Source organism: Lactuca virosa, chromosome 7 (genome assembly GCF_052849685.1).
Source record: "Lactuca virosa cultivar CGN04683 chromosome 7, Lactuca_virosa_CGN04683_v6, whole genome shotgun sequence".
In the NCBI taxonomy this organism is placed as follows: Eukaryota; Viridiplantae; Streptophyta; class Magnoliopsida; order Asterales; family Asteraceae; genus Lactuca; species Lactuca virosa.
The window spans coordinates 158,812,363-158,826,802 of NC_136432.1; the positions used below are offsets into that span (position 1 = coordinate 158,812,363).

General features: G+C 29.9%; 1 protein-coding gene across 1 annotated transcript; it reads right to left on the reverse strand.

Moving 5' to 3' along the window:
* Positions 1–4,198: 4,198 nt before the first annotated feature.
* LOC145127265 (uncharacterized) lies at positions 4,199–7,792 on the reverse strand. The gene is made up of 3 exons (XM_079062489.1): positions 7,291–7,792; positions 5,908–7,125; positions 4,199–5,727 (listed from the first exon to the last, which is right to left on the reverse strand). The coding sequence occupies exons 1-3, from the start codon at positions 7,790–7,792 to the stop codon at positions 4,199–4,201; spliced, it is 3,249 nt and encodes a 1,082-aa protein (XP_078918615.1).
* Positions 7,793–14,440: the final 6,648 nt, after the last annotated feature.

Sequence of the window (14,440 nt, forward strand, 5' to 3'; positions counted from 1 at the left end):
TCCAACTCGTCGAGTTGCCAGGGCAACTCGTCGATTCTTCCCTTGTCTTAACATATCCAGCCCTTCCAGTCGAATCTAAAGCCCCAAACTATAGATCCAGTCCCTTAGGAATGAAATATCACGTAAAGTTGCTAACTTTACGTGCATGCAAGGCCTCAAGAAGCTAAAACACTAAAACTAAGTTTGATAAAAGGTTTAGGGCATGGAGGAGGGCCAAGACTAGATAAAGTGGACAACTTTATGTCCATGGAGGCCTAGAGATGTCCAGATCTGAAACCATATCCTCATGACAAGTTTAAATCCGAGAATGACACCATTATGCACCAAAAGTGACCAAATACTTTCATAAGATGAGATCTAAGCAAATAAAGATCAAAGTAGCAACTTTATACCTCAAGATGGTTGCCAAAACAGAGTAGATGGCGGATCTACTGCTTCTCCCTTTACTCCAATCTCTTCAAGCTCCAAGTTCCTTCACAACCACACCAAAATCACTCACCAAAACTCTCACACACACTCAAGAAGGTATAAGGCTCGAACTAGGGTTTCTCTGGGCTGTAAGGACAATGAGGGAGGCTACAAATGAGCCATAAGTTCTTTATATAGGGTACAAATCCTGAAAATTAGGGTTTTCCTTTCCATCGTCTACTTGTCGAGTTGGGGCCTTCCAACTCGTCGAGTAGACCCTAAGTCCCGCGTCCAAAAAGATCTCTACTCGCCGAGTTGGAGCTCCCCAACTCGTCAAGTCCCAGTGCAAAACCCTAAAATTTTGAGAAATATATGATACCTGAAACAAGCGTTACAATATGTTATGTGTGTTTTCCTAACATTGTACTTATTGTTGACTCACTTAGCATTTGTTGACACTTATTTATTTGCTTGTTGTTACCTTGCATTGGTACATGTAGCATAGTCTATCGGCTTGGTGAGGATAGGGCTTTTGGGTAGTTACATTCTAGTTTATGTTGTAGTATTGATACCATTTGGACACGTCGTTGAGTTTTCTTAACACTTGTTTTTGAGAAATTGTTTTGATTTGGTTAATGTAAAAGTAATATTGGTTATTTTTTATAAAATTCAAAATAAGACTCCCGCTAACATATTCTGTTAATAAATGTTTTCAAAACAAAAAAAATGGGTGAAAACTCAGGATGTTACAAGTTGGTATAGAACATTACCCAATGTAACATCGTATTTGGGTGAAAATACATTGTCTTAAAAAAATGTTCACCCAAATTTAGACAAGTGTCCACCCAAATTTTGTTGAAAAAAAAATTTAGGTAAAAAAAAAGTTGGGTGAAAAATCACCATGTTACATTGTGAAATAGAACACTTGTCTTATTCCAAAGCATCCATGATGTGAGGCTAAATTTCATCAGTGATGATTTGTAATAAGATAAGTGTTCTATTTGAAAGATAGATACTAATGAGAATTTAGCTGATATGTTAACAAAGTCGTTGCCCACATAGAAGTTCAACCTTTTCTTGGACTTAGTTGAAGTTCGTAAGATTTAAGTCCCTACGGAGCGAATTGACTAGAGATCATAGGGGAAGTTCTTCGTTTACGTATCTTGCAGTATTACTCAAGTCAAGGTGGAGATAGTTAAATATGACTTGAGAATTGAAGATCCCTAGCTTGCTGATCTCTAGCTAATTTGTACTTGATCTGTAGCGAGCTTGGTTGACTATCAACTGATAGAATGGAGGCCAATTCCATTTTTTAGCTAGGGTTAACATTGTGCTTTATATATATATATATATATATATATATATATATATATATATATATATATATATATATATATATATATATATATATATATATATATATATATATATATATATATATGGGATAGTTAAAATAAAAACAGTACATAGTGTGAAAACATAAAAACACTATTTTTATGTTATTATTCTGCAATGAATTTTGTATCCACAACTGTATATTATTATTCAGCAATGAATAAATGAATAGTCATAGGTTAATCTAAAATTAAAATTTACTAGAAAAATACACATGCATAAATATATAATAGAATAATAACATTCTAATAAATATATGAATAATCAAACGTTAATTTTCTTATTAGAATTACTTCAACAATACACATATACAACAGCCATTGAAGAACATAAACATAGTATTTTTACGTTTTCACATTATTTACTGTTTTTATTTGAACATATATATATATATATATATATATATATATATATATATATATATATATATATATATATATATATATATATATATATAGATATAGAGCATTTGAGACAAACATAATTTTGTGAGACCAAATTTTTTTTGTTGAAATATTCTAATATTCTATTGTTCGTAAAAATAGAATAGGCAATAGTCTCACATGAACCTAACCATATATGTATATATATACTAGTAGCGTACTCGCGCCATGTAGTGGCGGCGATTTGTTTCATTCTGACGATTAGTTTCCAGACAAAATTTAGTGTCATTTCGGCGGTCGTCAAATTGTTTATTTTTATTTGTTTTATTCCGACGATTTTCATGATATGTAAGGGCTTTTAAAAGAGAGCCTTTTAAATTAATTGGCTGAATCTAATGAGACTAAAACCCGAAATTAACGATTTTTAGGATAATGAAACCAGAACTTATTACACATGTACTGTAAATTTTGGAAATCTTCGACACTACGCTTACAAATTTATACCAAACCTTGAAAGTCAAAATGTAAATTTTGGATATCTTCGACACTACGCTTACAAATTTTGGAAATCTTTGACACTACGCTTACAAATTTTCAGGATAATGAAACCAGAACTTATTACACATGTACTGTAAATTTTGGAAATCTTCGACACTACGCTTACAAATTTATACCAAACCTTGAAAGTCAAAATGTAAATTTAACAATCAAGATATCTATATCTTTGTTTTAAGACTGAAGTCTTAAAAATTTATGTTTAATTCCTTTTTTTAGCTAGCAAATAGTTTCCGATCGGCTAATATTTTTTTCCGGAAACATGTTATATAGTTTCCGCAAGGTATATAATGCATCTGCAAATATGAATTTCTATTAAAACATATTTATAATATAACGGTGTTATGATTTAAAAATAAAAATATATTGATATTTTATGTTTATTTTGTTTTTTAGTCTTACATATATATATTGTATTTATGTATTTAACTCGACCTCAAAATATGTAAGTGAAAATTTTATATATACCCTCACTCATATAAATCGTTAAATTAAAGGATACGCAAGCGCTCTTCCCCTCAAATGGTACATATAGAATTTTCACTTACATATAAAACTGTAGACATCTGCAAGTAATAAATGCGTACACATCTAAGATAATAAGTTTGTTGAAAAGAAAGATATAATATAGAGTGAGTGATGAATACCGTAGACATTTCATTTTTAATTTTGTTATCATCGGAATAGAAGAAGTGATAAAATAGATGTCCATTTCTTTATAAATTATATTAGTTTTTTATTCTTTAATAATTAGTTCAATGTTTAGTGGTGTTTCAAAATTTTTAATTTCCACCATTCTTTTTAACTAACAATTTTTTAATAGTTAAGTGGTTCAATTTATATGTATAATTTTAAATTTTCGATGTTATAGTATTTTTAGTCTTATTTTGAATTTCTTATGTGTTTATGTTTTTGATAGATATTGATTTATAAGATAATATTAAATGAAATTAATAAGCGGTTTTTAAAATTTTATATACTCAAAATGTTTACTTTTGAAAGGTGATTTTTTCAACGTGGACATTTTCAAAACTCGGTACGGTAAAACATTATTTAAATGTTTAGTTAGCATAACTAGTTTATAACCCGTGGATACCACGGAAGAGAAAATAAAAATTAAATATAATTAAAATAATATATATTAATTAAGGAATTATAAATAATTTTTAATACGTAATAAATTATATTTTTCATAAGTAATTTGATAATGATATAATGATTCTTTAAAATTACGAAAGTATAGTGTTTTGAATATCCAATCGACAGTTTGTGTTTGTAGATATGTTAGAAAATTATCAATTTTGTGTAATTGAATAAAAAATTAAATAAAATAGACACAAAATTTGATATATAAAATAAAATTGTACAAAGTATTTATAAAAATCTAAAAACTTCTTTATACACAACATTTGATGTTTTATTTGTTAGTCTACCATTCTTATCTAGAATTAACAATTTTAATCCCTCTCTACTTTGAACTCTGGATAAAGCAACGTACAATTGGCCATGTGTAAAAACGGGTTCTTTGAGAACAGACCAACCTTCGACAAAGACTGTCCTTGGCTTTTATTAATTGTCATTGCAAAACATATAGCCAATTGAAATTGTCTTCTTTGGAATTTAAACGGGATCTTGTCTTCAGTAGGAGTTAAAGACATTCTTAGAATAAAAGTAATGTTTCCAATATTACTTCCAGATATGATGACTGCCTCAATAACACGTTTGCCCAAAGATTTGACTTGTAGTCTAGTGCCATTGCATAAACCATTTTTCTGATCAATGTTTCTCAATAGCATAACTGCAACACCGACTTTTAAAATGAGCTTATGGTTTGGCATACCTGATAGTTTAAGACCATTTAAAACATCAGGTGAATATAAATTGCAATCAAACTGATTATGAACAAACTCGGATTGGCAGAGACTATCTGAACTTAAATATTCTTTTTCATCTCCTGGAATCAATTTTAGCAAACGGTCATTTATTTCTTGGACAACTTCATTTTTGGGAGCAAGTATTGCTCTTTCCTGAAAATAACCTGCAATGTTGAAGTTTTCCACAATTGAAGGATATACAAACTTGATTAATGAACCTATAGAATCACATGGATCATTAATAAGAATATCTTGTGGAATATCAACAATTGCTTCACCATCATTCGGACCACCAAGATTACCTTCTCCTATGTCCAAAAGCCAGTTTGAAAAACCCCTTATTTTCTCAACAGCAGATGGATCGCTTCCAACAGTTAGCCTCATGTTTTTTGTTAATTTATGGACTTTGCATTGTTGCCATAAATACGAAGAACTTAAAGAAGCATTAACAATGTTTTGTCTACTGCCACCCGGAACAACAGGCAGAATTTGTCTGAAATCACCTCCAAAAACAACCACTTTCCCTCCAAATGGAGTATTCGAGTTTGTAGGATTGAAACGCCGTAATCTATCCTTCAAAGTTCGATCTAAAGCTTCAAATGCATGCTTGTGTACCATAGGTGCTTCATCCCAAATGATCAATGAGGTTTTTCTTACTAAATTGGCAAGATCACTATCTGGATTTATTCTACAGTAAGAATCCTCGTTAAGATTAATGGGTATTATAAACCGAGAGTGTGCTGTCCTGCCTCCAGTCAATAATAATGAAGCGATCCCGCTTGAAGCTACATTTAAAACAATCTCACCTTCAGATCTAATGGCTGCAGAAATTGTCTTCCAAAGAAATGTCTTACCCGTTCCACCATAACCATAAATAAAGAATACACCTCCCTTATTATCTTTAACCGTAGTCATGATATCAAGGAAAGTGTTGCGTTGCTCGTCTGTTAATGAAACAAAAAGACGATCAAACTCATTCTTTAAATTTGGTATGTCATAATCGAGCTCCTCAGTTATCAGGCGATTGTTTGAAGATGAAACTGAATCATCATCAGGGTAAGGCATCCTTCTATAGTTCTTGAGACTGGTGTTGTTTCGGAGTAAAATTTGTTCTATCTCAAACAAAGTCAAGTTTTTAATTTGATCTTCGTTTAGTGATAAAGTTGTATGAATAATGTTATATTAGTTACAACCAATTAAAAAATAAAATAAATGAAAGTCAAATCTAATTGAACATATATTTGAATTTTATATGATATAGATTTAATAATAATGTAATAAACATATAATACCTGGAGACTTTAATCTCTGTTGTTGAGTATAAAGAATTCCATCTGACAGATATTCCCATGTGTTTTCCCACACACTCTCTGGTTTAGACAAATTGTTGGACAATAACATCGTAGCAAATAAAAACCGTAGATAATAACCAGATCCAGAAAGACTTGCTTCCTTAATTGCATCGATGTATTCTTTGTCATCATCCAAAAGGCCTAGATTATAGCATGCGTCTTTAAAAGAAGAACATATTTCACCATTGACTGTGCGAATTTCTTCAAATGATTTTGGACCTTTCACTTTATTTAAAAGAATTCTTAAGAAATACGCTTCGCCAAGTTTAGGTGAAACCGAGTGAATTCTACCAATTGAATATCCAACTTCCCTTGGCTTCCAAATTAGAAGTTTAGGTTTCCAAACAAACTTTGTAGGAAATTCAACATAAGTAAGTTTCCGTGCTTCTACATTGATTTCATTACACTTCATCCAAGATGTAAACATTGAAGAAGCAACTGAAGGCCGGTCAAGAACATCTTCAATATCATCGTCTGCCTCATATATAACTTGTTGTTGTCCAGGAAGATGAAACGGTAGTCTGATTACAGCAGGATACCTATAATGAACATCATATTTAAAAATCCTCCATGATGCTTCACATGCAGATATATATCTACAATCATAATATTCTTTGATTTCATCCACAGCATCGTTGTTATCAGAATCATTATTGTTTTGCACCATAGCAAAAGTAGCCCTATCAGGACCCTTGTTTATATATTTAAATAAATACTTTATCGAAGATCCTTGATTGCACCATTCAACATTAATGTGTGCCTGATATCTTTTCAAAAGATATTTATTGTATAGAACAACATTTCTGTTGTCTAACTGGATCCCCGATTGTTCAACAACATTTCCATCATTTCTTCTCCTATATAAGGGAAAACCGTTTGAATCAACTGAAGTATGATTACAGAATTGCTTTGGAAAGTTTTTAGAACATTTTCTGTCCACCATGCATGGGCAATTGAAATTTTCAGCTCCACATGGACCATGGATCATGAACTCTCTCACAAGTGAATACAATTCTGGATCTTCATTGATATTTGGAATCTCGGCAGAAATATACGGGTCGATATATTCAACTGTAGGAAGCTTGCAATCAGCATGCAAAAAAAGACATATATGACTATGGGGCAAACCTCTTTTTTGAAATTCAATTGTATAAACCACTTCACATAAAATTATACAAATAGGATAGAAGTTAGCAATTAAACAAATTGTTGGTGTATGTATGTATACATACATACCAAATAAAAAACATAATTTAGATAACTATAGGAAAAATATAAATGATAATATTTTATATTTATATATTAAACTATAAATTTAAATACCTGCTTGAACCGTGCCGAAAATTTTATTTTCCCTTAAATCTTTAATAAATGCATCCAAATTGATCTTAAATAACCTACATAATATATCCGGTCTATCTTCTGGATGAAGTGGAGTGTCCTTAAGAAACATTTGAACTTCTGGCCATTTTGGATTACACGTAAAGGTTATGAAGAAATCAGGATATCCAAACCATTTACAAAGCGACATGACATCCAAATAGTTTTGCATCATATAGCATGCACCACCGGTAAATGAAGAAGGTAAGATCACACGTTGCCCGACGTTCGATATATCTGTACTCCCGAGTGCTTGGTGATTACGCAATTTCTCATAAGACTCACATCTAAGAATTTTTTGTTGCTTACGTATGAAAAATAATCTCTCACTTTCAATCATTGTATAACCATCAACCAAAAATTGTTGGAACAACCTTTTTGCATTGAGAAGTAGTGAGAACGATTGATCTCTATCTTGAATTCTGTAAGCAAAAAATTCTCTCATTGTACACGTCAGGCGCTTGCTATTACTTGAAGATGTAATACCTCTATGAAGGATGTCAACTCTGTAACCATCATCACCCTATGGAAATAGTAATGGATACTTAAGAGCAAGGTAAGAAGGATGTAATTCACTGATACGCTGAAGTAATCCTGATGAGGTTTGAACAACAATGTCTCTTTTTTCAACTGAATCAGAAATGTCACCAACAATTAAAGCGGCTACCTCCGAAGAAGTTGGTAAGTTATATGTCCTTCCATCTTGTTCTCTTTTTCCGATTAATCTTAACTTCAAATTAGCACCAGGATTTTCGTGAAGACTGTCTCTTACCATCCTATAATACTTGACCAACACATTGTTTGAATCTAACATAACCTTCAAAAATTCGATAATCTGGAGATCAGATGATATTGAAGTTGATGTAGAAGCGCTTGTCGGTCCACTGAAAATATTATAAAAGTTATTTAATGCTAATAAAAAATTAAAAGAAATAAATTACTTTATTAAAGAATAGGAAATTGTAAAAATATACCCAATACTTGTTGATCTGTTTGAAATTTCATTTTCGGTATCATATATGTATTACTGACAAAATTTTGGTCTTGATCCAGGTGTAGGTAAAAGACTTCCCATACTATGATAGTTTTGACCGCTAAGTTTGAATATGTATGGTGCGTTGCCTTTGTTGATGGATGAATCAACTTTTCCACCCATCGATGTAAATGAAAACATTGAATTGTAACGTCGAATGTTCTTCATAAAGTGTTTGCTTTTTGAATCTACCGATTTGTAAAGATTTTGGTAAGATGACGGTGCTTCTTTTAAGGGTGGTAGCTCAACTTTGCCGTAACCACAACATAGTGAATAAGATGTATTGCCTTTTTTTTGCCCTCTAAGCGATTCATGTATCCATAATTTTGCATGACAAAACTTACATGTAACAATTTTGTCTCCATGATCTAAGTATTCTATTCAATGCAAAAAAAAAATATTATATATAATTAAAAAAATAATTAAATTTTTTTTGAATATTAAATAATTTAGAATTATGATCACCTTTTGATATACCATGGAAAATATCTTGAACAGTATGATCATCATTAATTTCTTCATCTAATGTCAAGTCAAAAACAGGTATAGAGGATATATGTGAAGTCTTCCTTTTTAGATGATGTTCTCCTCTTGGTAACTTGATTGATGAAGAATTTTGGATTATTGTCGAACGATTGCTGGATGTCGTGGCATTACCAAACACCAAATTATCTTTGTTAATAGATAGTGGTGTTCGAAAGTTATTATTGAAAATATAATTGCCTGTAAAAATAAAAATAGAAAGTACAAAGTCAATAGTTGTTATAATTAATATAGATGTGAATCATATATTTATAAATTTGTGTATTTAGAAATGCTTACCATTTGAAATGTTAGAAAAGGGAGTTCTAACATTTATATTTGATGAATGAGAAGTATGAATTATTGTCGAGGGATTGGTGGATGTCTTGCCAATGCGAAACACTGAATTATCTTTGTAAATAGATAGCGGTGTTTGAACGTTATTGTTGAAAATATAATTGTCTGATAAAATGAAAATAAAGATTAGAACTTTAGGAATTGTTATCGGTTATATAAATTTGAAGCATATATTATAAAATTTTGGTATATAGAAATGCATACCATTTGAAATTGTTGATGAATGTGTTGTAACATATTTATTTGTTGAAGGAGGTTGAATACGACAACGATTGTAGATATCTGTTATATAATAAACAAATGGTTAGTAAGAATAAAAAATATTAATTATTAAAAATAAAATAAATTAAAGAGTATGCAAAGTTTATATTTATATTATATTTACAAAAGAGTTGTAAAATAAACAAATATATATACCGTTATTCGACGTGTAAGAAACATGTGTAACAGATGAATTTTGATGGGTTGATGTGGTATGTAATCTTTTGGATTTTCTATTATCCAAATATAACTTTCTAATTTTTCTCCTCTCTTTAGCGCTTGTAGATTCGATACTGTTATTTGAACCTGTAAAATAGCATAAAATAACTTAAACACATTTTTATTTGATATAAATTTAAATATAACGTAATGTATTTATTTCACTTATAAAAAATTATGAATCTTATATCTTATATTTAAAATATATAAGAAACAAACATATCATCATCATCAATGCAAAATAAAGTAAGAAAAGTACCGTATTGGCTAAAATGAATCGTATGTGCTGCATATGTATGATGACACGATGATGTAGTATTGTGTTTTTTGGATTTTCTGTTATCCAAATATAACTTTCTCTTTTTTCTTCTCTCTGTAGCGTCATTTTCATCCATGTTCTTGATCGATAAATAAAAAAATAAAAAAAAATATAGTTAAAAATAAAATTAAGCATATGTTAATAATTGTTACATACAATTTGTAGGTAATTTAATTTGTATAAACTTGAATTTGAAAATTAGATACTAATAAAATTTGTTATGATAATGAAATATGTAAATAATAATATTGTATAATGATATATAATTAAACTTTACTTATTAAATTGTTGAACATATTCTATAAAATGGCAATTTAAAAAGTTTATGTTTATTTAAATTACAATTTAAATGTAAAATGTAATGTCATCTTAAAACACAATTTAATAAAAAATGACATATAAATATAAAGATTAATGTTATTTATTAATTTATATTTAACCAAAGAGTGAGTGGTGATACATACGATTAATAGATAAAATTAGAAAAAAAAAACATCATTTGATGTCTTCGTATATGTATATATATTGTTTTTATTTTAAAATAAAATTAATTTATATTTATATTATTCAATTCAATATTCAATATACTAAAGAAAGACTTCTCAGTGTTGAGTAACCCCATTTTCCTCCTTTTCTTGTAATAGAAACGAATACGACTCCCTTTTCCAGTATAACCAAATCTATATTTCCAAAGCATCTTAAAACGATCGATCTCAGAAATGCTATGGAAACCTGTCAATTGCTAAAGATGTAGGCAGATACTATAATACAGGTACAGACCCATCTTGAAGTGAAATGAAAGTTATACTGCAATTTAGAAGTCGGCGAATGAAGGTACGAAACAATATGGGTTGAAGAGGATAAAATAAAAGGCAAGAAGTTATATAGATCGTTGTTGATTGTTAGATTCTTTAATAGAAAACACATTACTTGAAAAGATAATTTTACCTGGGATTTTTTTGCAGCAAAGATGTGTTTGAAGCTCTGAGCGAGAAATGGAGTGGCAGTGACGAATAGGTTGACACTCAACACCGGTGACACAATCAAAGTAAGTTTGAATTTGAATGAAATTCTGAAATTCAATATGTGTGCATAATACTTTGAAATTTAAAATTCAAATATGCTATAAATTAGGGTTTAATTTGTGCAAATTATTAATCTGATTACTATAAGTAAATAAGTTAATTTTTTTGTTATATACATTCCAAATAAAAATGGACAAAGTTTATAGAGATGTAAGATAAATGTTTGGACGTTTTTACCCTTACTTGTAGTCCCTTCATGAGTTTTTCCCCTGGTGTAGTTTACCTGATCATGTTTATTGATACTTTATGCTTTTATATTATTGGATTTAATTAAGTTGATAGTTTCCATCTTATACAATATTTGTTATTTTCTCATGCTCTTGTATTGGCCGAACTTCCTGATCAATTTGTTAATTTTTAAGTCATTTCATCCTTTAAAAAATTGGAAATTAGTAGTTTTGATAATCCTGGGGTATTTATGTGATTGGTGTTAGGTTAGGCAAGAAACTTTGGTTTGCAAAGATGCTAATCTGGGAAGTAATACATTAGAAATTGAATTCAAAAATAGTTAGTATTGTATTTATGATGTTCTGGTATATTTTTATAACAAAAAACAATGATGTTTTACAATAAATTATTATAGTTAATGATGAGAAATAGAAACATAAATACATATTATTTTGGTGTAATAAGTTAAGTTATAAGAATAAACTCATGTGGAAATATAGAAAAATAATTAAAAGATTAAAGGACGAAAATTTCATTTAGCCATACTTTATGTAGTGTAGAATTTTTCTGCTTGTAACACACAAACATTCAAAAGTAGGTTGTCTTTTATATATCTATTCATTTGGTATAATTCTATATCAAAGTGCATAATTGTTATTTAATATTAAAATTAAAATAATTCTATCTACAATAAAGAGAATATGCCAAAAAAATAATGTATAAACATAAAATTATGTAACAAACCAGACAAAGAAAAAATAATATTCTATCAAATGTTTCAACATTCTAAATAGAATCTAAAAGTACTAAAATAAAATAGATATTTATAAGTCTAAAGGAACAAATTTTCTGAAAGTTTATATTAAAATTAACACTCAGCCAATGTTTTCCAATTTGACCTCACAGTTTGTTCTTCCGTGTTCCTGAACATCAACAATACTCTTGGACTGAAAGTTAAGTATGAAATCGTCATGTTGATAAACTTGATCGGATATACTAAGTGTATGTGTATTCGAAGATGAATCTGGGGGATCATCTCCATCTAAACTGATATTATAAGAAAAAAATCAATATAAGTGACATAAAGGATAATAGTATAAATAAATTGATAAAACATATATTACCTTTTGATGAAAACATTGATTTCATCAATGTCAGTGTTAATGAAAAGCTTTGTCACATTTCTATATGTGTTAACTCTGGGACGATCTAAAAAAATAAAAATATAAGGGTTATTTTACTTATTATTAATATAAAAATAATAAGAAATAAAATTCACCTCTCCAAATTGTAAGCATTGCAAATTGAAGGATAATAATGATACGAAGATTGTGTGGATTGTTATTGATAAAGTTTTGCATTATGTAAGCATAATGACCCCACAAAGTGACACGAGCTTGCAAACCACTGAAAAATAAAATATTAAAGCAATATAATATAATTTTGTATTATAAGCGATAAAAATTAAAATATATAAAAACAAACTTTGCATCTTGAATTTGGATGTTGAGTCTGTGTTTTTTCATATCTGCATTATCTCGCCAAATGTCACCAATCGCAACTACCAATCCAATAACATCTATGTAATGATTTTTAAACTATGGTTGGTGTTGTCTTTTAACTTTTGCTATGAAACCCTTCATACTGCCACGCCTCGTGTTTCCGCTTTAGCGGGGTGTGACAATGAGCAACCAATCTTTGGTAGAACTCAGATTGTCCTCGACAATTGCTTAATCATTTTAGTCATATGGGACACGAGTCATGCTACAAAAATTTTATTTGCCATGTTCTCACAATTCGAACTATGAAGAGGTATGCCGTAATCATAATCGAATTTTGAGGACGCAACATATATAGAATTTCCTTATGTTGAACCATTCCAACATAACATTCATATATATATCCTTGACTAAAGTTGATTAAAATCTCAATATAAGCTTTTAGAATTGAAATGAAGTATATCCTCTCCCTTAATTATAGCAAAACAACTTTTCAAAACGAATCGAAATTTTTGTTTTCTATAATTAACATTGCTAACTTGCAACACTTAGCATAATAATCATGCTCCCACTAGCACAATGATTATTATCTTACTAGCATAACACTTATGCTCCCACTAGCTTTGACATGTACCCTGAAATCAACTGGACTTCTAGAAATCAATACTTTATTGACTTCCTTACCAAAGTTCAGATTTATGATACGAGATTGCTTTGACAAGACTTTATCAAAATCATACACCTTATCTTAGATAGATCACAGGTGTGTCTAAATAATTTCAGAACTATGAAAAGGGATGTCGTAATCATAGTCTCAATTGTTTAGACCTTTTTCATTTCTCATAAGTCCATGTTAGTGTGCCGGTTAACCACGCACGCTCCACTAACAACTTTGAGAATGCAAAGATCACAATTGCTACCTACTTAAAATCTACTTAGTGAAAATGTTTCCTCACCATCATTTTCATGAATCAGAGAGAAACCTTATGACAGTTAGATTTTTATGGTGTATCTGTTCCTATCCATGTGAATTTGTCAAAACCATAATCACAAGACTAGGTTAGTGACAAATCCTAACTCATATGGACTGAACTTGTGCAATCTTAACTTCTTGCCACTTGGTAGCACAAGACCTACCATTGCTTCCAAGTAGTTATGCAAACAACTGAGAACATGTAGAACTCAAATGCATAGCCAACTTGAACTAGAATGGGCACAGAAATAAGAATATGTCAACACGATAGGTTATATACCTCTAGTCATGTGCTAGTGATGAAATACATGTTTTATTCTTGATTAGTTCTTGAAACTATTTCAGGATCTTTTAGACTCCCACTATCCTCTTGACATATAAGACTATCTTGCCAAATATTTTAGAGATAGTGTGGATTCTAATCAAGACAAACACTTCACATAATTGGCATTAGTTGGTCTTTGTTTTATCCAAAACAACACAACTTACCAATTCCAAATGTACACGAGTAAGAAACATGTTACTCTACATTTGAAAAGTGTTATAAACCTTTCTTAAAATCATGTCACTAAAGTTACAATCTTAGAGTATGACTCTAAGACTTTTTTTTTTGGAACGAAGTATGATTTATCTTTTGATTTAACCATTTCAACAATT

Coding starts and splice junctions, on each gene's coding strand:
- LOC145127265 (XM_079062489.1), bottom strand. CDS start 7,792: ATGAGAGAATTTTTTGCTTACAGAATTCAAGATAGAGATCAATCGTTC. Junction 7,126..7,290: donor TTTCGGCACGGTTCAAGCAG/GTATTTAAATTT, acceptor TTTTATGTGAAG/TGGTTTATACAATTGAATTT. Junction 5,728..5,907: donor ACAGAGATTAAAGTCTCCAG/GTATTATATGTT, acceptor TGTTTGAGATAG/AACAAATTTTACTCCGAAAC.